This window comes from Oryx dammah, unplaced genomic scaffold (assembly GCF_014754425.2).
Source record: "Oryx dammah isolate SB20612 unplaced genomic scaffold, SCBI_Odam_1.1 HiC_scaffold_2, whole genome shotgun sequence".
Taxonomy (NCBI): Eukaryota; Metazoa; Chordata; class Mammalia; order Artiodactyla; family Bovidae; genus Oryx; species Oryx dammah.
Genome location: NW_024070186.1, coordinates 92,514,739 through 92,540,688, shown reverse-complemented (window position 1 = coordinate 92,540,688; position 25,950 = coordinate 92,514,739). Strand labels below are relative to the sequence as shown.

At 45.3% G+C, this 25,950-nt stretch overlaps 1 protein-coding gene across 1 annotated transcript in view; it reads left to right on the top strand.

The window, feature by feature from the left end:
- Positions 1-5,665: 5,665 nt before the first annotated feature.
- The window catches only part of ARHGAP31 (Rho GTPase activating protein 31), a 122,068-nt gene continuing 101,783 nt past the window's right edge, over positions 5,666-25,950 (top strand). Inside the window, exon 1 of the mRNA XM_040250962.1 lies at positions 5,666-5,858. Within this exon, the coding sequence (XP_040106896.1) occupies positions 5,759-5,858 (100 nt within the window). The 5' untranslated portion in view covers positions 5,666-5,758. The remainder of the gene's footprint in view (positions 5,859-25,950) is intronic.

Genomic DNA, 25,950 nt, shown 5'->3' with positions numbered 1-25,950 from the left:
GAGGAACTAAAGAGTCTCTTGATGAAAGTGAAAGAGGAGAGTGAAAAAGTTGGCTTAAAGCTCAACATTCAGAAAACGAAGATCATGGCATCCGGTTCCATCACTTCATGGGAAATAGATGGGGAAACAGTGGAAACAGTGGCTGACTTTATTTTTGTGGATTCCAAAATCACTGTGGATGGTGACTGCAGCCATGAAATTAAAAGACGCTTACTCCTTGGAAGAAAAGTTATGACCAACCTAGATAGGAATATTAAAAAGCAGAGACATTACTTTGCCAACAAAGGTCTGTCTAGTCAAGGCTGTGGTTTTTCCAGTGGTCATGTATGGATGTGAGAGTTGGACTGTGAAGAAAGCTGAGCACTGAAGAATTGATGCTTTTGAACTGTGGTGTTAGAGAAGACTCTTGAGAATCCCTTGGACTGCAAGGAGATCCAACCAGTCTATCCTAAAGGAGATCAGTCCTGGGTGTTCATTGGAAGGACTGATGTTGAAGCTGAAACTCCAATACTTTGGCCACCTCATGCGAAGAGTTGACTCATTGGAAAAGACCCTGATGCTGGGAGGGATTGAGGGCAGGAGGAGAAGGGGACGACAGAGGATGGGATGGTTGGATGGTGTCACCGACTCAATGGACATGGGTTTGAGTGAACTCCGGGAGTTGGTGATGGCGTGCTGCGATTCATGGGGTTGCAAAGAGTTGGACACGACTGAGCGACTGAACTGAACTGAACATCTTTAAAGGCCCTATCTCCAAATACAGTCAGGTTCTGCGGGACTAGGGATTGGGACTTCAACATATGAACATGGAGGGGGGCACAATTTAGCTCACATACCCAACAGTCATGACAACACTAGCATCTTTATGTTTTATTATTTATTTTTGGCTGTGCTGCATGGCATGCAAGACCTTAGTTCCGTGACCCGGGGTGGGACCTGTGCTCCTTGAACTGGAAGCAAGGACTGCCACTGGACTGCCAGGGAAGTCCCAACGCTAGCATCCTGAACCTGGAAAGGGGGAGAAGAAAGTGGGAGAGAAAATGTACCTAGCAGAAGGATGAGCTAACACTTATACCCTAGAACAAAGAATTCAGAGCATATTAACCACAGCCCATGAACAAGGAATTATATGACTATTTAATTGGTCGAGCATGAGGATAGGAGGGAGAGCTCTAAAATTGCTGATTTCTAACTTTTAGGTTTTTTTTTTCCCCCCTGGAGAAGGAAATGACAACCCACTCCAGTATTCTTGCCTGGAAAATCCTACGGACAGAGGAGCCTGGTGGGCTACAGTCCATGGGCTTGCAAAGAGTTGGACACAACTGAGTAACTGAATACACAACTCTAGTTTCATGGGCCACCTGGGTAAAAGAAAGGCTTAAATCACAGGTGACATTAAAATCTTCCAGTACTGGGTGGGGTGGGGGAGGGATGGAGTGGGAGTTTGGGATTAGCAGATGCAAACTGTGATATAAATAATGAACAACTACAAGGTCCTACTGTACAACACAGGGAACTGTATTCAATATCCTGTGATATACCATAATGGAAAAGAATCTTAAAAAAGAATGTGTGTATGTATAACTGAATTACTCTGCTGTACAGCTGAAATTAAGAAACACTGTAAATCAACTAGACTTCAATTTTTAAAAATCTTCTAATACTCACTCTCAGTCTTCTTCATCTATTTATATACAGCATAGAAGATTGCTTCCACACTTGGTGAGTCAAAGAAGCTGATGGCACAGTTTGATAAGCATCCGTCTTAACCAGCTGCAGATAAGATAAATCACAAGTGCTCAGCCACTCAGATGTGTCCAACTCTTTGCAACCCTGTGGACTGTAACCCAGGGATCAAACCCACGTCTCTTGCATCTCCTGCATTGGCAGGTGGATTCTTTACCATTGTGCCACCTGGGAAGCCCAAGATAAATCACAGAGAAGGACAGAACTCTTCCTTGGGAGTTATATGTGAGCAAAGTGCTTTTTACATCATGATAATCTGCTAAGAGCATAATTTGTATTATCACCAAATAGCTTAATTAGTCCTCCTGTTAACAGTCCTACACTGTCTCCTTGTAACTTGCTTTCTGGGAAATCCTTAGTCCAGTGGAAAAACCCATTGGAACCCAAATCTGACTTCCTTCCACAGACCCAGAAAAAGCTACATATCTTAAGAGTAAGGAAGGGGTAAAAGAACATCGGGAAGAGAAAGAAACAGAGAGAACGTCCAGGACAAGGGCTAGATGTAAATTCAGCACCTATATCACAGGGCTTACTCACCACTGGGGAGAGAGCAAATGGGGAGAGGATGACTTTCTAGCTCCCGGGGTCAGCCTGTCACCATGTAGCTTCATTATCCAACTTGATAAATTGTGAGTTCTTCCCACCATGAGGCCTAGACAGTTAAGAGCTATCAAACAGAGACAGAGACTCACCATGTACACATTTCAAATAAGGTTTTGTTCAGTTGGTTCAGACATAATAGATGCCTTGTCCAGTGCTCAGGATTACCTTGACCCTGAATCCTAAACAATCTGCAAACCCAGCTTATCATGAAGCAGGGGTGGAAAGGTCTCAGGCTGTTCCAGAAGGAAAATTCTGTGCTTGTGGAGTCCCTCTGGCGAGTCCTCAGTAAAGCACAGAAGAATCTTTGGGCTGAGTCAGTCATTAGCTTTATGGTTCATCTAGGAAAACTTGTTTTGTGACGACCTACACCTGCTGGGTTTGATGGTGCTTAATGGGATCTGGTACATAGCTAATATTATCATGGGAAGTGTTTTAGAATTATTTGTAAATTACTGTTTATTTAACTGGTGAACTTTACTGTCAGAAAGATTATATTTAATACAAAATATTATGCAATTAAAAATTAATTGATATTGATTAAGGTCCACTGATTAGTCAATATTACTGTATCAATATAAATTTCCTAATTTTATACTCTGGTTGCATGACACTAATATTTGGGAAAGCTGAATGAAGGTACATAGGAATTCTTTGACTATTTTCTTGTAGAATTTTTTATAAGCTGAAATTATTTCAACATAAAAAGTTAAAAAGAGTATTTTAAAACCTATAGAAAGATAATTCACAGGACTTGACAATTTATTCCAAAACTTGCATTTAGGGGCTGGACCCAGGAAAAGAACAACCCTTCAGCATCTCTCCTTTGCTGCCAAGATGATAAAATGCACTGTAGGTCAGATATAGAGGTCTTTGATACAGTAAATTCCTAAATAAATATTAATAGTAATAATTATAGTCTCATGTGGAGATGCTTCTCTATAAATAAAGGAACAAGTCATTATATTAAATACCCTACCAAATATCCTCCAAGTAGCTTACAAGAAGCTTAGAAACTGCAGTCCTAGAAAAAGAAAACAGGGAGTCATTGAAAAATTTTGAGCAAAGCAGACAAAGGTGCACAGGATGAAGTGGAAAGAGACCACACTCAGCAAACCCCACTAGGAGTTATTCTAACAATTTAGGAGTGAATGGTCCTCATCGAATGGGCCTGGAAGGAAGAAGCCCAGAGGACAGGCATTTTGAAGCACTCATTAGTCTGGGCCGGGATTAGACTGGAGGTGGGGGCAGAAAGAGAGAAATGAGTCAGTGGTTACTTGAAGATATCTCATCAAGATGACTGGTGCAATGCTGGTGTCACTGAGAGGCTGATGGAAAATGGAACGAAAGATCACACACAGAGCTTGGGGCGCAAACTCCAGTGGCTCCAGAGGCCAGGCAGGTGCAAAGTGGGGACGACAGGCCACGGTGGCTTTCAAACTGGACAACTGATGTCTCTAAACAGGGTGGTGGTCCATGGGGGTTGATAGAGCTTGGCATCAGCAGTCCTTGCTATGTGGGAACGCAACTTTTGATGTTACCAGATCTTCAGTTTCTGCAGGGGAAGCCAGAAATCCAGATCTCATATGTGAAAAATATTAACTCTTTAATGTTGGCAATTAACTTTTTAAAACTTTAAAATGGCATGTGCTAAACCAAACACATCTGTGGGCCAGATTTGGCAGGCAGGCTATCTATCAATTGTAAACTCTGACAAAGAGAGAAGGTCAAGGGTCAAAGTTCATAAACTGTCTTGGTGATACATAAGAAGATAAGAGACTGTAAAGGGATCCAGTAACTAAAATACTATACCTAAACTTTTTCCAGCCTTCTGAGCTGTATGAATGTCTCTACCCTTCAAGTCTATATATGGATTTGAATTTACACAAGAAATCTAATCTAATCCTCAGATGGTTAAATAATAAGAATTTGAGTGCTTACTGTGTGCTGAGTACACAGAGGTCAAAGAATTTCAAATTAAATAGAGAAGAAAACACATGCCCTCCTGAAACCGTGAGACAAATTATGAAATAACCTGGGAGACTGCTTTCTCCATATTAGGTTAGAATATCTGAGTCACCTTAAATCCGAGACTGCCCCCCAAAATCACTTCCATTTAGCAACCTTTGCAATAACGCCTGTGTGTGTGTGTGTGTGTGTGTGTGTGTGTGTGTGTGTGTTGTATGCCTGAATCTCTAACCAGAAATCTGATTTCCTCAGCAGTGGTTGCAAAGCGACAGCCTGCCTCCATGTCTCCCTCCGCTTGGGAAGGACTTAGCTGGATTGGGGGTACCTGGGCGCCGGCAGAGGAGGCTGGGAGTGGCAGGCGGAAAACCGCTTTCCGTCTGGTTTCTCCGCTGGAATCCCTGTCTTTGTTTCTGTCAGTACTCTTCAAGTGTTTATGTAGGAGGAGACAGGCACCGAAATAGAAAGTGTCAAAGAGATGATGACAATGAAGATAAAAACAAGGCGGGACATTTTTTTTCAGTCCCACCTAGCCCCATCCAACCAGAAAGCCAGCGCGCCTCCTCTGGCGTCTTCAAAGAGCCGTCGGTGGGGCGGGAAGCGGACGGTTCGGGCTGCGGGTGCTCCTAGGAGCGCGGCGATTTCCTCCGAGCCGCCCAGTTATCTCCAGAGCCGCCGAGCTGCTCTCCTAAGAGCGCGTTCTCTCCCCCACCCGGTCCTCCTCAACCCACCCACCTACTTCCTCCGGCTCCATACACACACCAGAGCGGAGCTGCCAAAAATTTCCACCCTCCGCCCCCCTCCCTAGCTAACTTCCTTCCAGCATTTCCTGAGCTGGATGATCCTAGGATTTGTAAGACAGGAAAAAAGGAAGGCGTGAGGGCGGGCGAGAGAGACAGGATGCTGGGTTTTCGTCCTACCCAAGCCGTCTGAAGACTGGACAGCGCGCGCCGGGCGGAGGACCCACGGCAGCCCCCCCGGGCGGTCCCCGCGCCCCTCGCCGCCGCCGGCTGCCCTGCGCTCTCGGCCACTCCCCGGGCTTCGAGAAGGCGGACTCCGGAGAGCTCGCCCTCCCTCCGAAGGAGAGGAAAACACCCGAAGAAGACACCGCGGGAGGCCGTGAAAGTCCCGGGGACTCCAAGTGAGGAAGTGGCACTCCCAGCGCGCCGGCCCGCCGCCGCCGCCGCCGCCAGCTCCGCACGGCCTGCGGCACCGCGGCCCTGGAGGAGCGCGCCGTGGAGTTCAGGCTCCGCGCCCGCGCCGGGCTCCGCGCCCCGCGGGCTCCATGCGCGCTGCCCCGGGGCCCAGGCTCTTCCCCACGCCCATGCGGCCCCCCAGCGCCGCGCCGCAGCCACTGATCTAACCTCCCCCCGGAGACCATCGTAGGCGCGGTGCCAAGCAGAGAGGGGAGGGCGAGACGGAGGGGCAACCTCTTTGGGACTAACTCATGAAGAACAAGGGTGCCAAGCAGAAGCTGAAACGAAAGGGAGCCGCCAGCGCCTTCGGCTGTGACCTGACGGAGTATCTGGAGAGCTCAGGACAGGATGGTAAAGTGCCTTCTCCCCCTTCCCCCCACCCCCCAACCCCACCGCTTCTTTTTGTTTCGGAGCGAGAGAGGGAGACTCTCGAAGGGCGTGTTGCATTCATTTCACAAGTTAATGTATTCCAGGCCTGTGCGCTCGTGGTACTTTTTTTAAACAAAAAACATATATGATTCTTAAGGTGCATAACGCTGCCACCCCGACGTGCAGAAGTTATGTCACTCCTTCCGTTTGTGTCCCACGAGCCGTTAATGGGCGGTGCTGCCGCACGTCTGACCGGCTACTCTGGGGGGTGCGGGTGAGGGCGTGAGAGGTCCTGCTCCCAAAACTTGGGTGTCGGAAGGGAAGGATGAGGGCTGGACCTGAGGGATGCTGTTCGGTGGGTTTCTCTGGGCACGTAATTATGACCGCCTTAGGTGTCCCTCCAGGGCTCTCCAATTTCGTCCACTCACATCTTTTTTTATTAATGTGCTGGAAGGCTGGGGGTGCGGTGGATCCTGGCTGGGGGAGTGGTTGCACAAACATTTTCTGAATTTCTGAACTGATGCCAAATATATGTACATCCCTCCCTCCCCCTTCCCAACCCTTTAGACCCTTTACCTCCTCTGGGCTCTCAGAGGAGCATTTGGTGTGTCAGACAAGAAGAGTGTTGTGAAAAGGTCAGAGGGCCTTGATTTTAAAATAGTTTAGGGCATGTAAGAGAATAGGAGAGCCTCTCTGTTTTTAAGGTCAGATTGGAGAAAAAGGAATCCTCCAGAGTAGAAACAATTTAAATATTTGTTGGGGGGAGGGTGAAAGAAAACAATCTAGAACAGAGTAATGGCATTTGAGGTTAGAAGTTTTTAATCATAGGAAAGTTGGGGAAATTGAGCATTAAATGACTCCTTTTGTAAGGTTGGCTGGCCCTGCATTTATCCATGACAAAAAGGCCTTGTCTTCAGAAACTTCAGTGAGAGAAGAAAAAAATCCACTATATGGGCCTTGTGTTTATACATAGATAGATACAACAAAGGGGGGAAACTGAAGGGCTAGCTGGGCAGAATAATTCTGCCTCCAGGAAAGTAATCTCAAAAACTATTTGATTAGCTCATATCAAATGTGCATCTCAAAAACAGAGCAGTGCTTTTGTTTCTATTTCTTTTTTTTTTTTTTTTAAGCCTCAGCACCACCTAGTAATTTGCAGTGGTGTGATATTCCTGTGGTATTCTTGAGTTCAGAGGCTGCCGTGTCTTTTGAACAAATGAATGGCTTAGTATTTTACAGCTTGAGGGACCACAGGTTTCAAAACTGCCTCTTTTAAAACTGGGACACAACGGAGTCAATTCATTTAATCCCATCCAGCAATCTAGAGAGGTAGATTTGAAATAACATCCTTGAATTGATTTTTTTTTTTTGAGAACTCCAAGTATGCATCTTAACCACTACCATCAGGCGTTCAGAAATGTTTTCCTCCACCTGTTTTTTAGCAGGGGGACTTCAGGGTCTTGTCCGGGTTCACTTATGAATGTTCCCACCAAGTGGATGTTAAACTCTGGGGCCTCACTCCAAAGCTGAGAGGTACATGGAGGTGCTTATTAGCCTTGCCCTGTTCTGACCATGTCACAGATCCTAGGATAAGCAAAGAATCCCAGGGTTCTGTGAAGACACCTCAAAGGCAGCCTTAAACAGTTCCTCTTTCACTTGATTTATATTTTGAGTTTTCATATATGTTTTGCGTGGGGGGGGGGATAGAGAGGGGGATACTGCTTAAAGAAAAAAAGATGTTAAAACCAGTACCCAGGCATCCTGCCCTGGGGAGAAGGGGGGAAGCCCAGAGAGGTAAACTGACCTGCCTAAGGTCATACAGTCAGTCATGAAGGGTGCAGAGGTCTCTGGCCCACTTGGCTCCTTTCCCCTCCTTGGCTTCCTTGTCTAGGCCAACATTCTCCTCTAATGATTTTTTTTTTCCCCTAAATTGAAAGCAGACAGTCCTGCCCCAGAATCGGCAAGCTTTCAAGGCTGACATACCTGAATAAAGTTCAGCTTTGAAAGAGAAGGAAACTGACCCACTTAATGACCCAGCATTATTGTGCCACGTAGGAATTAGGCTTGCCTAATAAGCGCTTATGTAAAATGAGAATAATTAGGATTTCTTCTCTCTCATATCTAGAACTAGTTAGACAGTTGTGTCATTTTCTTTAGAGGGTGGCATCAATAAATAGCGTTGAGGCTAATGGTTTTCTCTAAAACAATGTGTCCTCCTCATGACTTCTGAAACATGCATTGGTCGGCCTCCAGGGAGGAAAAACTGACTTAGGCAGTGTTCCTTTGCCCATGACCTTGGAAGTTCAGCCCAGAATGCTGAGGGTGACAAGTAACTAGGATCTAGAAGGCTGTCAGGAAACTAACATTGTGCGTGCTAAGTCACTTCAGTCGTATCAGACTCTAGGTGAACCAATGGTCAATAGCCCGCCAGGCTCCTCTGTCCATGGGATTCATCAGGTAAGAATACTGGAGTGGGTTGCCATTCTCTCCTCCAGAGGTTCTTCCCAACCCAGGGATCGCACCCCAGTCTCCTCTGTCTCTTGCACTGGCAGGTGGGTTCTTTAGCACTAGCGCCACCTGGGAGCCCCAAGACTAACATCACAGTTCCTCAAACTTTGGAGGTCAAGGATGGAATGAGACAGAAAAAATGGATTCAGGTCTGGGTGCACAGGGCAGAAGGGAAGAACAGAGATGTGGGGGATCCAAGAAGACCCCTGTGTCGGTGAGGGGGAGGGAGGGAAATCTCTGAGCTAGGGTACAAGACAAAGCTGGTTGGTGACAATTAAATGTTCTCAGGTCACCTGAACATGGGGAATTTACACCCCTGGACTGAGCAGAGAGGAAAAAGGTCATTCACGTTTGCAATTTGCAGTAGCTGAGTCCTGCTGCATTCAGTTAAACAAATCTGATGGGGCAAGATGTTTAGGTGACAAATAGGTGTTCATCTTTGAGCAGATGTTGCTTGGGGCCAGTTTCGTCTTTAATCTTTAGGAGGCTGATGAAAAACAGAAACCTTTTCTTAGAAAACACTCACAGAGACACACACAGATAATGTCCTGTGTACAGTTTCTGTGGGCATCCACACAGATGCCAGGTTCAGATCCTGCTGTTGACTGTCCCCAGCTGCAGACAGAGCTGATGCAAATGGCCAACTTCCCCCTTTTGCTTCTATGGCCACTTTTCTCCAGCCTGGTGAGAACACCCAAGAATGGGATGAAGTTGCTCCTGGGCAACCTGGCCAGCTTTTCTCTCACCTACCCTCCAGCACAGTGGCTGCTGCCCCAACCCCCAGCTCTCCCCTGGGAACCAGATAATTTTCTCTTTCTGTCTGGAATAGAGGGAGAAGATCATCCCTTCCTCACTGCTGATGCTGAAAACAGTCGTTTTCTTTTTCTTCTTTTTGACTCCTGACTAAGAAGACCCTTGCTTGCAGCTATGTCGTGAAAACCACAGCATTGTATCGCCTGCAGTTGAGAGGCTGTGGGCTAAGCCCTGTGAGACCAGCACGCATCCAAAAGCATTTCCTACCTCTCCTCTGTGGGCCGAGTGCCTTGGGTCTTCTCACAGTGCCTGGAAACATTGGGGCCAGAGGTCAAGGGACCAGTTAGAGAGCATTACAGGAAAGCTGTCTTCTGCCTCTATTCTGATTGCACTCTTAGAGCTGAGGGCTTCCTCACTCTCCCCAACAGTCTCTGCCATCTGACTCACTCCTGGGTAACCACTGTCGGGGTGGTGGTTTGCCATGATGGCAGCACAATAGAACCATGTGGGGAGCATTAAGAAAAGTTGATGTCTGGCCCTCCTCTCAGAACAATTAAATCAGAATCTCTTGGTGCATGGGTATGTTTTAAAAGCTTCCTAGATGATTCTTATGCAGGAAAAGTTGAGAACCACTGCTTATAGTGCAGGGATTTACAGATCATTTAGTCTCTGGATAATCAGCCTTGACTATTCAGAAGGTGCCCTCTGAGTGTTTGATAAGAACATTGTTCATGAAGGTTTTTTCAAGTTCTTATCACGTTGAAAAAGAATATGTACTGATTTAATGGATGTGAGTTTGAACAAATTCCGGGAGACAGTGAAAGACAGGGAAGCCTGGTGTGCTGCAGTCCATGGGGTTGCAAAGAGACGGACACAACTTAGTGACTAAACAACAACAATATGTATGTGTGTGTATTTGATTGGAGGAATTCTAGAAGGTTCATAATGAATAAATAAACACCCATTACCAAATAAAATTTTCAAGCTTGATGAGAGTAAGATGGCCCTAGTACCTCAAAGAACAAGGATAAGGCAATGAGAACTTTGAGGTGTAGTTATTCTAAGTGTACTTCTTAGGCTAAGTCATTCTCTTACTTTGTTCATTCACTTATTTAACAAACAGCTATAAGGTGCTGTAGAGGTGTGGTGGAAGAGAAAGAAACAGACACCCCAGACTCAAGAAATTTACAGTCTAAGGGATGTGAACAAACTTTCAGAAACCAGTGGCTTTGAAGTTAGTTGTTATAACTGAAGGAGAAAATACAAAAGCTCTTATCTTTGATTAAACAGACAAGAAACCCAAACATAAACAGGACAAAGTCTGAGCAAGGAAGGTGAATGTTTTTCTGTTCAATAGAAGATTTACCACTGAATGGAGAACCAGGGCAAGGGTATTCCGTTGGCTTAGTGGTTTTCTTCTCAGCATCTTGCCTGGCACATCATTATCACACCTTCCCTAGCTGACTGTCCATCCTTTGGGTCTCAGCTGCTTCTGGAAACCTTCCTTGATCCTCCCAAGTCAGGTGCCCCCTGCTGGGGGCTTCCATTAGGAGTTCTGGAAGTGTGCTGCCTGGAGCAGAATCCAGACTTTGCCTGTTCCCAGCTGAGTGACTGTGGAGCAGGCTACTTCACCCCTCTGGCTTTCCCTTTCCTCGTTTGTGAAATGGGGATAAGGGGACTGATATGAAGAGAAATGAGTTACTACAAGCAAAGCACTTAGAAGAGGGCATGCATAAGGTAAGCTCTAAATGTAGCTTCCCTGGTGGCTCAGTGGTGGAGAATCTGCCTGCCAATGCAGGAGACTCAGGTTCATCCCTGGGTCGGGATGATACCATGGAGAAGGAAATGGCAACCCACCCCGGTATTCTTGCCTGGGAAATCCCATGGACAAAGGAGCCTGGCAGGCTGCAGTCCATGACACGACTGAGCAACTAAACAACAACAACAAATGTAGCTATTGTCATCGTAACATTGTGAATGTGCCCTAAAATAACCACATGCTATCTATGCCATGACCAAATGAATGCATAAGGGCTCCCGTGAAACAAATAAATGATATGGTCTGGTAAAGAATCTGCCTGCAATGCAGGAGACCCCGGTTCAATTCCTGGGTCAGGAAGATCCGCTGGAAAAGGGATAGGCTACCCACTCCAGCATTCTGGCCTAGAGAATAGTTCATGGGGTCGCAAAGAGTCAGACACGACTGAGCGACTTTCACTTCACTTTCACATGGGTTAGTTAATTACCAAGAGGGACAGGAAGCAGATTGGTTGCTCCACTAATCGGAGAGTTCACAGAGGGATTTCCCAGAGCCCCAGTGGTGGGGGAGCAAAACGTCAACCTGAAACTATAGGGCCCTGAGAAAGATCTGAGAAAGATACCCTGTCACTCTCAGACCTGCAGGGAACTGCAAGAGAAGTCCAGTCCTGGAGGTGGAGCTTGTGGAGACAGAACAGCCACCTCCTGGGCTTGCGTTTGGAGAGGTATCCCCAAATCTGGGCTCTCACAGTGAAACAGAAAGAACTAAAAGAGGAGAATTAAGGCTTTTAAACCTGAAGCAAACTAACTGACAGCGTGAAGCCAAACTGTAAGTAACTGTATATGGTCTGGATGTGGCAAACAACCCACCCAGAGGATGGAAACAGCCATTCCACCTACGTACATCCCTCCCTCCTGCCCACTCTCCAGACCTCTGCCAAGAGCCCCTTGACCACAGGCATAGCCTTGCCCTTCCTCCACCCCATTACCCCCACTGGCAGCTGCCTAGATGCCTTCTAACCTCAGGAGACCCAGGCCTTTAGACAGTTAAGGAAACCCTTGGTCTGTTGCCCCAGACCTGCCCTGGAGCCCAGTACACCATCTGCTGGGGCAGAGGGAAACAGGTTGAAAGTAGAAACACATTTTCCCGTAGATGATGCTGTGGGTGGTGGATTATCTCCCCAGTGCCATTAGAGCTATGGTTTTTGATGCATTCTTTTTCTTCCCCCCCTTAGTCCATTAGGCATCTGTGGGCTGTCCTGGAAACTTTCTTCTGTGGGAGTGGGGGTTGGGGAAAAACACATAAATTCCAGAAGCTGAGCGACCAAGGCAGTTCTGAATCACTTGTTGAGGACCAGTTGTCCCCGGGAGTCACTTCACTGCAGAACGTTTCCTGGGATTTTGTGGCAGAGGGTGCAAGAGGAAGACAGGGGTTACAGGCCCAGGACTCCATCTGAGGATGAGAGGTGACACTCAACTCCTTTTCATTAGATATTGCAGCTAAAAATGTCTGGAACAAAGTACCCATAGACCCTCAGGTTGGGACTCCTTGGTGCTTCCTCTAGAACAACCCATCCTCAGGTTGGGACTCCCTGGGGCTTCCTCCAGAGCAGGCTGCTCAGGGTGAGTTGTACCCCCCTACCCCATCCCTGGTCTCAGGACTCCACTTCCTTCTGTGTGGTTCCTTCACACCAGTCTTGAGGCCCAGGAACATGGCTATGCTTGCTCTTTTGGTTTTCTGTTTTGTTTTGCTTTTGCTTATTGCTTGTCCTGTATTGAAGCCAAGGTGGCATTTTCTTTCCAACTCATCATCACACTTGCAGTTAATTTTCTTTTTACTTGCGGGTGCATCTCCCACCCGATCTTCTGTTTCTTTTTTATGCTCCTACAATTGTCACGTGTCAGTTTAATGAGTTTTGGTGTTTCTCCCTCAAAGGACCATCCTTGAGTCCTAATTAATGTGGGGCCACAGCCTGATAGAACTTAGGCCGTCTAAATCGAACCCCCCCTTGTCCCTCTAATCTGCACCCCCCCCCGCCCCGCCCGATGCAATTTTAGGTCAGGCTTAAAATAAAGGATCCCTGAGGAAACATGCTGATTTCAATTCAGAAGAGAATAGATACCGGTGCTAGATTTTTAAGAGCAGCTTTTTGATAGAGAAAGATGAGAATGTTAGGCTTCTAAAAGGAGGAGGAAAGAGAGAAGGAACCCGGAAATGAAAGCTGAGCCTCAAATCACAGCTACTTGTTATTTTTATTAGTAGAATTACAATCTGCATTGTTTGGTTACTATGTGCCAGTCACTTGATGCATACAAAGTAATATTTTCGAAATCTGTACGAATTTGGACATTTTTCCCCTTTTTATAGTGGAGAAAACTGAGAGGTTAAATCACTTGCCAAGATTATTGAGATAAGAAAAGCAGAATTTAAATCAAGATCTGTCTGACTCCCAAAGCCACGCATGGTCTTAGGCACAAACACAATTTCCCAAAATAGCATATTTCATAATTTGACATTTATGTCATAGTTTTGTCCGAAAAAAAAAAAAAAAAAACAACCTTCGAAAAGTGGCCTTTTCTCGCTTGCATTGTTCTTCCCCCAGCCTAGGTCTGCAATAGTAATAATAACAGCTAATGTTTGCACAGCACTTCACCCCTACCTACTTGCTTTCAAGTCCAGCCAGGCCCCACCTTTTCCTCCCAGGCCCCTCCCTGACCACTGCAGCCACAGTCCTCCTTCCTTCTTGGAACAGCCCTTGCCTGAGACTCAGAGGCACCCAATTTAGTCCTCATTCTCCTCGTTACCCTGTTTTCTCACCGGCTTTGTGTTTACAAGGCCGTGAGCTCTGCTAAAGGTGGGGGCATCGGGCAGCTCATGCAGACTGAGGAGCTTGCTGGCCTCCTGCAGGCCAGCACACTGCTGATGTTTGGTTTCCTCCTCAGGAAGCCAGAGGGAGAGCCCTCCTAGGAAGCTCAGGACCTGGGCCATGGCTGCTGTGCTGCTGGAATATAAGGAATCCAAGACTGTCCAAGGTTCCCCACAAGGGCGCAAAGCTCCTCGCAGGTAGAAACAGACCCAGGCTTTGCACAGGGCGCCCGGGAAACATCACCTTTCCCTAATGCCTTGCCAGTCACTCATTGATATGAACCATCTTCTTAGTGGGGTCTCAGAACCAGCTGAGTTTGTGGGATCGAGTCTCAGGCACTCTTTGTTCTAGTTCAAGCATGGCTGATGCACATCAGGCCTTGGGGCCATACCCATGACTTGATGCTGGCCAGTATGATGCCCATGACCAGTATGCCTCTGGGGGCCCCCTCACCACTACCCCCAGAGGGAGGGGGGGAAGGTCACCCTCCCCAAAAGCAGCTTATACCAGCTCTTGCTTTATAGACAGCGGAAAACTGTTTGACATATAAAGCAGCAGTCTGGCAAACTACAAATCTGTAGCTTTCAAGAATTGAGCTAATTTGTGTAATCATGCATATTTCTTTCCCTAGCTCTTTTCATGTTTTTATTCAGAAACCATCTTATATAGGGCTTTCAATTCAATGCAACAAATATTTAATGGGACTCTAATATGCTAGACGCTCTGGGGTTCACAAAGATGCTCTCAAGTTGCTCTCAGCCTAATGGGTTGTGTAAGACAGGGAAATTACGGAGGATGTAAAGAACAGACTTTTGGACTCAGTGGGATATGATTGGAGAGAATAGCATTGAAACATGTATATTATGACATGTAAAATAGATGACTAGTCCAAGTTTGATGCATGAAGCAAGGCACCCAAAACAGGTACTCTGAGACAACCCAGAAGGATAGGGTGGGGAGGGAGGTAGGAGGGGGGTTCAGGATGGGGGGACACGTGTATACCTGTGGCTGATTCATGTTGATGTATTGTAATTATCACAATATTGTAAAGTAATTATCCTCCAATTAAAATACATTTAAAAAATTTTTACCAAAAAAAAAAAAATGTACTGAAAATGAAATGAGGGCTTTACAGAAGGTGCAAGAGGAGATGTTAACATGCAAGGCAGCTGAGTGAAAGAAAACTATGAGTGGGTTGTTTGTAAGGGGAAAAAAATCAATAAAACAAACATCATCTGACCGGTGAGGAATGACGGAGATGTGGGGAGACAGAGCGGTTGGTTTCTGCAGACAGGAAGCCACATGGCTTTGCCTGATACTTGTAATTGGTCACACCCTCCTGAGCCCTGGGGGAGAAGATGGTGAAACTGTGGGAAAGGTAGTTGAGAGTGACTTCTAAAGGCCAGGCTTGTAAGGGGAGATCCTGGCTGGGGGGTCAAGCTGCCTTCAGTGGCAGCGAATGATCTACCATCAGGAGAAGGCGCTATGGCTGATCACAAGCGTGGCTGCTGATTTGGCTGTGTCTGTGCCCTGCCCAAGAGCAGGGGAATGGAAAATTCTGTTTAAAGGGAAAACTCATAATGTTAACTGACCACCCTAATTATGTTTCCTGCCTAATCAAACAGTATGGCATAAACGTGCAACCTCAGTCTCTCCCCACTGTGTGCCAAAGTTCTTGTTTTGCCCTCCATTTTATCTTCTTATTTTTTGGCTGAGCCATGCAGCTAGTGGGATCTAGGTTCCCCAACCAGGGATTGAACCCTGGCCATGGCAGTAAAAGCTCGGAATCCTAACCATTCAGCCACCAGGGAACTCACCTTCCCCCATTTTATATATGAACACCAGCTCTGAGAAGTGAAGCAACTTGCCTAACGTCACCAAGCTGGGAATTGGGAGAACCAGAACTTAAACCACGTCTGTCTGACATTCAATTCCCTTTCCATGGCTTTGTCTCCTCTGGACCCATACCGCTGCAGTTATGCTGGCAGTAAATCTGTCTGATATGCAGAGTTCATTTACCCATGCACTGTCAAGGTGATAAGTTCAGTAGGATTTAGTTCGACTTTACTAAAACTGCTGGCATCCCCAGTTTTTCAAAGTCAAACATGTAGGTTCCAAATGGCAGGATTCTAAAGAGAGAGCATGCCCTGTTACCATAAGTAGCCCCTTCCACCACTGCTTTCCCATCTGTTTCCTGCATGCTGAGTATTATTGGGAAACAATGATGTCAACTCTTCCATATAAATCTACACCTCCCTGCTCGCCCCTCCCCTACAATGCATATTTTTGTTCCTCTTTCTGGCTTTTGTCTTACTGTTCTGTTCTTTAAGACTCACGCTTTTTGGCGTCGATTGTTGGCTTTCTTTTTAATAAGTTTTAGCTATTTAAGCTGCATTGTGGCCTTCAAAGTGCACATGCTTTCTTGGGTCCATATTTGGAAAAGCCTTTGTTGGCTAACAGCTAGAGTATGGGCCTGTTGTTAGTGAAGAGAAGCCATTTTGCTTTCTGGAAAAGCGAAAGCTGGATGCAGGGCTCTGAATCTGGCTCAGAGCTGAGGACGTAGACCCCACTCAGGGGCTCTTGGGAGCTGCATTTAGCTGTTGGACCCTGGGCACAGAGCCTGCAGCTGAACATACCCACTGAGTAATCTGTATTCCCTCACCCAAACCTGACTGTCAAACAAGACGTGGTTTCTTCAGTTCCCCCATTTTTTTTTATTGCCCCTAAAGTCAGCTTTGTTTCAGAAAGGAATTGGGGAGCTGTGCTGGAGGCAGGTGGGAGGGAAGAGTGTGAGTTGTGAATTCTGGGTTCAAGAGTTCTGGACCGCTCTTTTTAAGGCTCTGGCAATGATACTCAAACTCTACCTGGCATTAAGTTTGACTAAAATTGTAGTGTTTACTTTTAAAGTTTAATTTCATTTAAAATTTAATTAAAATTTTAATCAAAAAGTTTAAAAGTATTGGCCAAATTTTACTGCACTATTAGGACACTATAAAGAGTATTAGAGATACTCCTTTAATTCCCTTTTGAGCTCCTTGAAACAAAATAGACCTGTAGCAAAAGTTTCAGATGGGCGTTTGCGTAGGTGCTGCAGTATCTGGGTCTAGGGAGAACATGCGATTCCTCGGAATGAGTTCTGCAGAGACAGGGCTGCCAGCTGTAAGTGTGCCTGCAGGTCAGTGTTCTGAGCTCAGCCCCTCAGAGACTCTGCTCTTGGAGGTCTGAGACGGGTCCTAGGAATCCACATTTTTGACGATGAGCTCCAGGTGATTGTTTTATCTTTGGCCTATTGATCTCACTCTGACTAGCTTGTAAAAATAAATAGCTAAGTGAAATCACATGATTTTTATTTTTTTCTTGTTACACTTTTTATATTGCCCCAAATTTCAACAGTGAATGTGTATTTTTTACCACTTAAATTGAGAGGAAAAAACTTTAAAAACTATGATGGGAATGGGGTGTCTTGATTCATTGAATTTTTCATGAAGCCATTTTGTTCTACTCCTTATTTAAAAGAATAATCAACCATTTTGTTCTACTCCTTATTTAAAAGAATAATCTTCATAAAGTCTCAGTTTGGTTTCCTGCCTTGATAGCTGCAGGCTCATGAAATCAGTTAACCTCTCTGAGAAGCAAAGCATGTAGCAAAGTGGTTAGTGTGTGGCTTTTATGCTGATAGTCTGCCTTGTTCAGATCTCAGCTCTACCCCATGCTAGTTTTGTGATTATGGATAGGTTACCAAACCTCTCTGTGCCTCAAGTTTCCTCATCTATAAAATGGTGTTGGGAGAACAAAAGTGCGTATCACACAGGGTCATTGCGAGGATTAAATAGGCTAGTGTACTGCCTGGAATTTAGTTAACCTTCCGTGAGCATTAACTACAGCTATTTCCTTGGTGATTAGAAATCTTAACCTGTTTCAGCCTCATTGCTCAGAATGTGGTTCCTGAGTAATGGTACAGACATTCAAGTTGAGAAGGAACTGAGAACAAATATTCCAAGGCCCCCATATATCCCTAGGGGCTGCTTCTTCTTTTTAAAAAATTCTATTATATACACATATGGAGAGGAAATGGCAGCCCACTCAAGTATTCTTGCCTGGGAAATCCCATGCACAGAGGAGCCTGGCGGGCTGTAGTCCATGGAGTGCAAAGAGTCCGACACAACTTAGTGACCAAATAGCAACAAACAGATATATGGATAATTATTTATTTTATTTGGTTGAATGCATAAAAATGCTAGTTTTTAGATTCTTATTGGTTGATATTTCTGGATGGGAATGTGGTAAAATTTCTAAATTGAACATTTCTTTAGTAATCAGAAAAAGAAAACAATTTAAAAACAAAACTGGAAAGAAATAAAATGAGGGTTATGGGTTATGGCAAAAGGCTCTAATCATAGTGACAGCCCTCCGACCTTCTACTTTTCATCTGTATTTCAGGAGAGTTATAAATCTGGCAAGTGAGTCTGTTTGTGTCATTGATGGAACAGGGTAAGGAGGGGTTTTAGCCGGCCTGTATGACATTTCACATATGTCTGTTTCTTTGCTTCACAGTTGCATTTTGACAGTTGTCTGATGAAGTGTATCTGGCTCAATTTTAGGCTGTAGAGTGTGTATGGATTGAGACCCACACTGCACTCTTAACATGTTGGATCCACCAGGGAGTCTGTGTTCATTTCTTAGTGCTCCATTTGAAGATGGAAGCTGATACACAGACGTGTATTGAGGAACGTGATCAGGATGGTAAAGTTTAGATGTTTATTACCGCTCATGTCCAACAGGGCCTCCCTGGTGGCTCAAAGAGTAAAGAATCGGCCTGTACTGCAAGAGACCCAGGTTCGATCCCTGGATTGGGAAGATCCCCTGGAGAAGAGAATGGCTACCCACTCCAGTATCCTTACCTGGAGAATTCCATGGACAGAGGAGCCTAGTGGGCTACAGTCCATGGGGTCGAAAAGAGTCAGACACGACTGAGCGACTAACAGTTTCATGTCCAACAACTGTCATAGTTTCTTAAATTGTCTCCATCTTCGAGTAGAAAGAAAATGAGCTCCTTGAAAACTGACCATTCTCTGTTTATCTGTGTGTTAGATGTTTGCAGGGCTGGTTCCTTTCTGGAGGCTCTCAGGAAGACTCTGTTTCCTTAACTTCTCCAGCATTGAGAGGCTGTCTTCATCCTTTAGCTTATGACCTCTCATCACATTACCTTTGTTCCCTCTGCTCCATCCTCACCTGGCCTTCTGTCTGATCTCCTGCCTCTCTCTTATAAAGGCCTTGTTACTACATCAGATAAACCAAAATAATGTTATCTCAAGATCTTTAGTTTGATCATGTCTATAAAAACCCCTGTAGCCATATGAGGCAACATTTACAGATTACAGGAATGAGGACTTGAACTTCTTTGAGGAACCATTACTCAACCTACCAGGCTCTTTTTTCCCCCACAACATATGGTCGGCTCCACAGATGTTAATAATGTGAGTGAAGGGAATAGGGTAATGATTGCGAGAATGGAGGAAGAGATGAACATCAGCATTTTCTCAGCATTTACCACGCACCAGGCAAAGGGTCAGCTGGGACACAGGGATGAACAGGCATTGTCTGTCCCTGTGGGGCTCACAATCCCGATGCAGGAGGCAGACACATCCTCTACTGAGTCTCACACAAACCACCAGAGGAAGTGGATGTCATTAATTCTGACTCACAGAAGCTAGATCTTCTAAGATGAATGGAATCCAAGTAGTCTCTGCCTGTCCCAGACAGGAGGAACAACATAAGCAAAGGTGTCGAGGCGCGAAAGAGTGGCAGGATCAACATTCTGAAAAGAAGAACAAAGAGAACAGGTTGAAGCCTGAGCCACCTGCCTGCCTGGATGAGGTTTATAGGAACGAATGGCTTATTCAATAAGTTTAAATCTTCCAGGGGAAAAAAAGAGTGATAAGGGAAAAAACAAGTGATAGGCAAATGTGCCAGTGTGTAAATTCCAGGATGAGAAAGGAAAACGAATTTCAAGCCTCATTTAAAGTGTGTGTACTTTTTGCTGTTTCTGTTGTTGCTGCTGAGAAAAAATTGGGCCCCAGACTAGGAATAAACTTCCTCCAGGTGGAGGAAAAGTGAAGTGCACCAAGCAGTTGTAACTCAGGCTTTCATAGTTTATATCATCTATTTATTTTCTATCTTGGGAAATTTCACTTCTCTCTTGTCTTGTGGATGATAACCAGAGTGATGCCTAATATTTCAAATCCAAGTTTTATTTGACATGAAAGGTTTTGTAACATTTGTTCCCACCTGCCTCCGGGTCACATTTCTATTGGACCCATCTCTTCTTTCCTCCAGCTCTCTCTCCATCTTTTCTTCCTCCAGTGTAAGAAACCGCAGAGCAGACAGCAGATCCCTCATTCTTAGCAATTCTGCTCCCAGGTGGCTTCTTGAGCTCGACCCGTGAACTCCCGCTCCCTTCCTGGCTAGGTGTCCCCGCTCAGAGCAGTGTCTTCTCCCACCCGCCTGGGTCCGCGAGTCGGAGACCTCAGCGGCCCTTGGAGGTGGGCCTCCATGTCCCGTGCCCGCCTTGCCCTTGCCAGATTCCCGAACTCCAAGAACTAAAAATATACTTCAGTCTTTGCTTCCCCTGCTGGCTGGCGCTCAAACTCATCTTGTCCCTTGTGACTGAAAAGCAGAGTCCTAGAAGGGGTAAGACTGGTGCGTGGTCAGCCGCTGCCTGAGAGGCTCCTCCCAGACTTGTGCTCACCGCGGACTGGGGGCGTCGCCGTTCCTTCCCTGGGCTAACTCCTCTAGCCACGCTCTGCCCCACCCCGGCTCCTGAGCGGAATGGGAGGGGTCATGAAAAAAAAAATGCAGGACGCGATCTTCATGAGGAATAAATCCCTCACACAGGTGCGAGCTATCCTTTTCTCCTAAAATTAGAAAACTAATTGTTTAAAGAAATGATGCAGAGATTTATGAAGTACAGAGCCCCTTCCTATATCGTTGCAGTTCCATTCGTCAGTTCACAGTCTGGGCTGGGTTCCTGTAGACCAGTTCTGTCTGGAGAACTTTCTCACTGAGGGAAGGACGCTCGGTCCACATTATCCAATATGGCAGCCACTGGCCCCATCTGGCTGTCAGCACTTGAATGTGGCCAGTGCTACCAAGGAACTGAACTTTAGCCACGTGTGGCTCATACTACTGTATCAAACAGCACAGAGACCTTTCTTTGTGTACGTACTAAAAAATACACACAATGAATGATTCTCTTTGGTTATTTTCCCACAAAGTTGCAACATATATATGTCCTGAAAATATGCTGTTTTAAATAACAGTAGATCTTGGAGAACTATCCATTTTTGTAATTATAGTTCGATCTCACTCTTTTAAATCACTGCATGGGATTCTGTGGAATGGATGGTTTTTAAAGTTATTTTTTTTGGCTGTGCTGGGTCTTCATTGCTGCACAAGCTTTTCTGTAGTTGCAGCGAACAGGGGCTACTCTCTAGTTGCAGTGTGCCGGCTTCTCATTGTGGGGGCTTCTGTTGTTGTGGAGCACAGGCTCTAGGGCATGCAGGCTCAGTAGTTGTGGTTCCTGGGCTCTAGAGCACAGGATCAATAGCTGTGGCACGCAGGCTTAGTTGCTTCATGGTATGTAGGATCTTCTCAGACCAGGGATCAAACCCATGTCTCCTCCATGTCCGGCAGATTCTTTACCACTGAGCTCCCAGGGAAGCCCTAAAGTTAATTTTAAAAAAAATCAGGTATCACATTCCTGTGGTTCAAAATATGAAAGTCTATAAAGTGAAAGTGAAAGTCACTCAGTCGTGTCTGACTCTTTGTGACCCCATCGACTATACAGTCCATGGAATTCTCCAGGCCAGAATACTGGAGTGGATAGCCTTTCCCTTCTCCGGGGGATCTTCCCAACCCAGGGATTGAACCCAGGTCCCCCACATTGCAAGCAGATTCTTTACCAGCTGAGCCACAAGGGGAGCCCCAAAGTATATAAAGGACATAACAAACAAAATCTTCCTCCTATTCTTGTCCTCATCCTTTCTGTTTCTCACATGAGAAGCAACTAGTGTTAATTTTCTTGGAAATCTTTCATAGATAGTCTGTGTATATACAAGCAAATATACATACTTTTTATAAAATACCATGATTAATTTTTCTAATTTATTTTTATTGTAGTTCATTTACAGTCTTGTTAGTTACATATATATACATTCTTTTAAAATATTCTTTTCCATTATGTTTATTGTAGCATATTGAATATAGTTATTTGTGCTATTCAGTAGAACCTTGTTTTCCATTCTGTATATAAAAGCTTACATCTGCTAACCACAGCCCCCATGTCCATCTCTCTCCCAACCCTCTCTCCCTTGGCAACCACTAGTCTGCTCTCTATGTCTGTGATTCTGTTTCTGTTTTAGAGATAGGTTTGTGTCATATTTTGTATTTAATATATAAATGACATCATTAAAATATCATAATTTATTTGACCATTTCTTTACATAGAAATCTCCCTCTTTTTACAAGTTCCTATAAGGCTAAGGAACTTAGCCTTACTGTCTAAATACTGATGGAATGATTTAGTATGTATTGAATATGTTGTATGGGCTGTGCGTCATTTTCATTGACCATTCTATTATCGGTAACTTATTGAATATTAATACTGCTTTCCTTTGCTTATAATGAAGGTAGAATTTCCTAGCTCAGTTATTTCTGATTACACTTTAAACTTGTTTTCCTGTCTTCCTGAGGGATGTTGGTCGGTCAGCCCATATTCTGTCGCTTGGGAGTCCAGGCCCCAGGTTAAGGCTGAGGCTGGGAATAGGGACGATGAGAAGCTGCTTGCTGGCATATTCATGGTGTCTTGATCAGCAGACTGAGTGTGCGCTGTTCATCAAGCCAGCCTGGCCCAGGCCGCAGAGACCCAGGAAGAGCAGCAAAAGCAGGTGAAAGGGAGGTAGCAGCCTAACAGAAGCATCCTAAAGTTGACCATCTATAGTTGTGCAGAAACTAAGGCCAGAGGATATCTTAAAGTAGGATTGAAATTAGTTATGACTGTAGATTGTTACGGTGGGCAAAAAGAGAATGTCTTGATGAAAGCTTGTCACCAGTGTCACTCACTAAACCTTTCAATGACTTCCCAGTGCCCTCCAGACAAACATCAACTCCATAAATACCAGCAGGGTTTACCAGCCCATCACCTCAGACACCTGTGTCCTCTGAGGCCTCAGTGGACACCACCTCCCGACCTGAGCAGGTCCCCGGGCCACACTGTACTTCTCGCGGTTCCTCAGAAGTGCTGTGCACCTCTTCCCTCAGGTGTTTGTGCACGTTCCACCCTCTGTGTAGCTCCTCTTTTTAGCTCCACTTCAGTTTTGCCAGCTCCAGCCCATCCTCTGGGTCTCTGCTTAGTTGTCTCATCCTCCAGGATGCCTCCCTCATCCCTCTGAGGAGGGGTTAGGTGCCCCCCAACACTGTTCTTCTCACACTGAGTGTACCACTCTCCCCCTGCCGTATCCTCGCCTCATTCTAGACTCTGGCTGACTCTGGATCAGCTCTGTGAGGCTGGGAACCGTATCTCCTCATTCTTTATTTTACCACCGGCCCCCAGCACAATGCTTATCAATGTGTGTTGAATGAGTGGATGGATCCAGGGAAAGGCAATGTGTCTTGGGTGTGTGTGGTGGTGGGATGAGGATGGAGGGTGTGTTCTACCTGGGTATTTTGCACATGTGTACATCTGTCATATGTCTGTGGATCAAAGTGGAGACTGTGGAGGTGGAAGAGGAGCAGCTTGAGCCCTGGCGGAGTTTAGAATCAAGTCTTCATTTGACAAATGATGTCCTCTGGTTTTGGGCAAGTCATTACACTCACCGAATCTCAATTTCTTCATCCATATGTATAACTGAATCACCTGGCTGTGTACATGAAACATTGTAAGTCAATTATACTTCAAAAATATATATAAAGAAAAAAAATAAAAGGACTGAGAATCTGATGAGATAATATATGCGAAGGGCTTTTAAAATGGAAAACAAATACTGTAATTATCCTGCAGTTTAGTCACTGGTGCTCAGAAAGGGGTGAATGACCCCAAAGGCTGTATTTTCTGATACACTGTGAATCTGATGCCGCCTCGTAGACCTCACCCACAGCCACATTGGAGGGAAAAATCAGAAGAGCTGTTTCCCTTACGTGACCCTGCCCCACGGCCTGTGCCTCCCCCAGCCCTGCCAGCGTCAACCACCCACTCCCAGCAGAGGTGCTTCACGACCTTGCCGTATGTCGTGCATGTGCACCCTGGTTACTCAGCACCAGGATCAGCCTGGACCAAGGCAAACACAGAGATGAGTGAACTAGACACTAACATGTCATGTTTGAGCTGAAGGCATCTTAGGAAATCGCTATGCAAACCTTTCATTTAACTCGCAGAGAACCTGGGACCCTGGGGAGTACGGTCATTTGCCCCAAAAGATGCAGCTGGCCCAGTGAGGTTTTCTGACTACTTATTGGTGTTGGCCACAAATCACAGGTCAGTATGTTTCTCAGAACCATCCAGCGTCAGGGATCTGAGATGGGAGAAGAGGCGCAGATGGTGATGCCTTTAGGAGAGAAGGAGGATTCATAAGACCACCTCACAGTTTGAGGAAAATATCTCTTATTGTATAGCTGGTTACAAGAATAACACATAATTACTGTCATAGAATGGTGTCAATATTTAAGTTTAAAAGTTTACAAAACAGCATATGAAATATACGTAATTCCATTTTGGTAACTATGTATTTAAGAAAAATCATGAAGGAATATGCTCAAAACATTAACAATGGCTTTCTCTAGATGAATCCTTTTCTCTTTCTTTGGCATATTTTGCTGGTTTGCTGTGTTGTCTGAGGTTTTGTTTGTTTTTTAATGATAAACACATACAATGTCTATACTTTGATAAAACAATAAGGTATTTTCCTTTTTGTAAGAGCATACATATTATCTAAATTATTTCAGCTTTCTTTACTCTGATTTTGTGTTTGATGATCAGACATCTTTTGTCATCTGTAGCTTGCTTTCCTGTGCAAGGCCCTCATCTATATAGAGCCTAGACCTAATTCTGAATTCCTACGAAAAATGGTGAAATTGCCCTTTGACTTTACAAAGTCATCCCCTCAGAACTTGGTTTCAGAGAACAGATCACTCTCAGATGGACTAGCCGAATTCAGGTTCCGATTCTGCCAAGCAGACAAAGAGCCCCACCTATGATGACTCCACAGAGGCCTCTGCACACACCCTTTGAGGACCTTCCTACGTATCAGCTGGACCCAGTCCTTATAGCTGCTGCTTGGGCTTCAGGGTAAAGCAGTCTTGGGAACCTTTGGCAGTGAATCCCTGAATCTCCAACATGGGGTGAGAGCTTCAGTTTGAGGTTGTACAAAAGTATGGCTGGCTGCTCTGGCCACAGGCTGACACTCCTAAGAGACTTACATGATACCAAAAGAGTGTGAGGTAAATTGGGTGGGGGGGACGGTTGTAAAAGTGAAGTTTGAGCTACCAGAAGGACAGAACCTGCCGAGATTGCAGGGGACTGGGGATTGGGGATTAACTAACCCCTAGATGGCATCTTACAAAGTGATTGCACCAAGTCATCTCTTATCCCTCACAGCCCTGAGACTAAGATGAAGTAGGTCATTGTTACACCCGCTTTCTCCAAGGACACAAAACTAGTCACCCCAAATCTGTGGCCTTTACTTACTACTCACTAGCATGTAAGATTTATGTGCATCAAGTTCATGTTTAAAGCTATAGCTTGGGTATCAGAAGATCTAGGTATTTGCAGAATTACAAATCCTTGTGGGATCCCCTTCATCTTGCTGAATGTTAGCTTCCTCATCTGTAATTTGGGAATAATAATACCTGTTCAACTTGCCCCATGGGTGGGGATATGACAAGACAGTGGACATGAAAATAGTGTGCCTTGAAAACAGTGAATTGCTAAAGGATTGTAAGGGCTTTCCTTGTGGCTCAGCTGGTAAAGAGTCCACCTGCAATGCAGGAGACCTGGGTTCGATCCCTGGGTTGGGAAGATTGCCTGGAGAAGGGAAAGGTGATTGTAAAGTACGATTAATTTCCCAGTGTGGTACTGAGGGATATGTGTTTGTGAGTAACTTTTTCTAAACAAAATTGTTATTTTAGGACTGGAT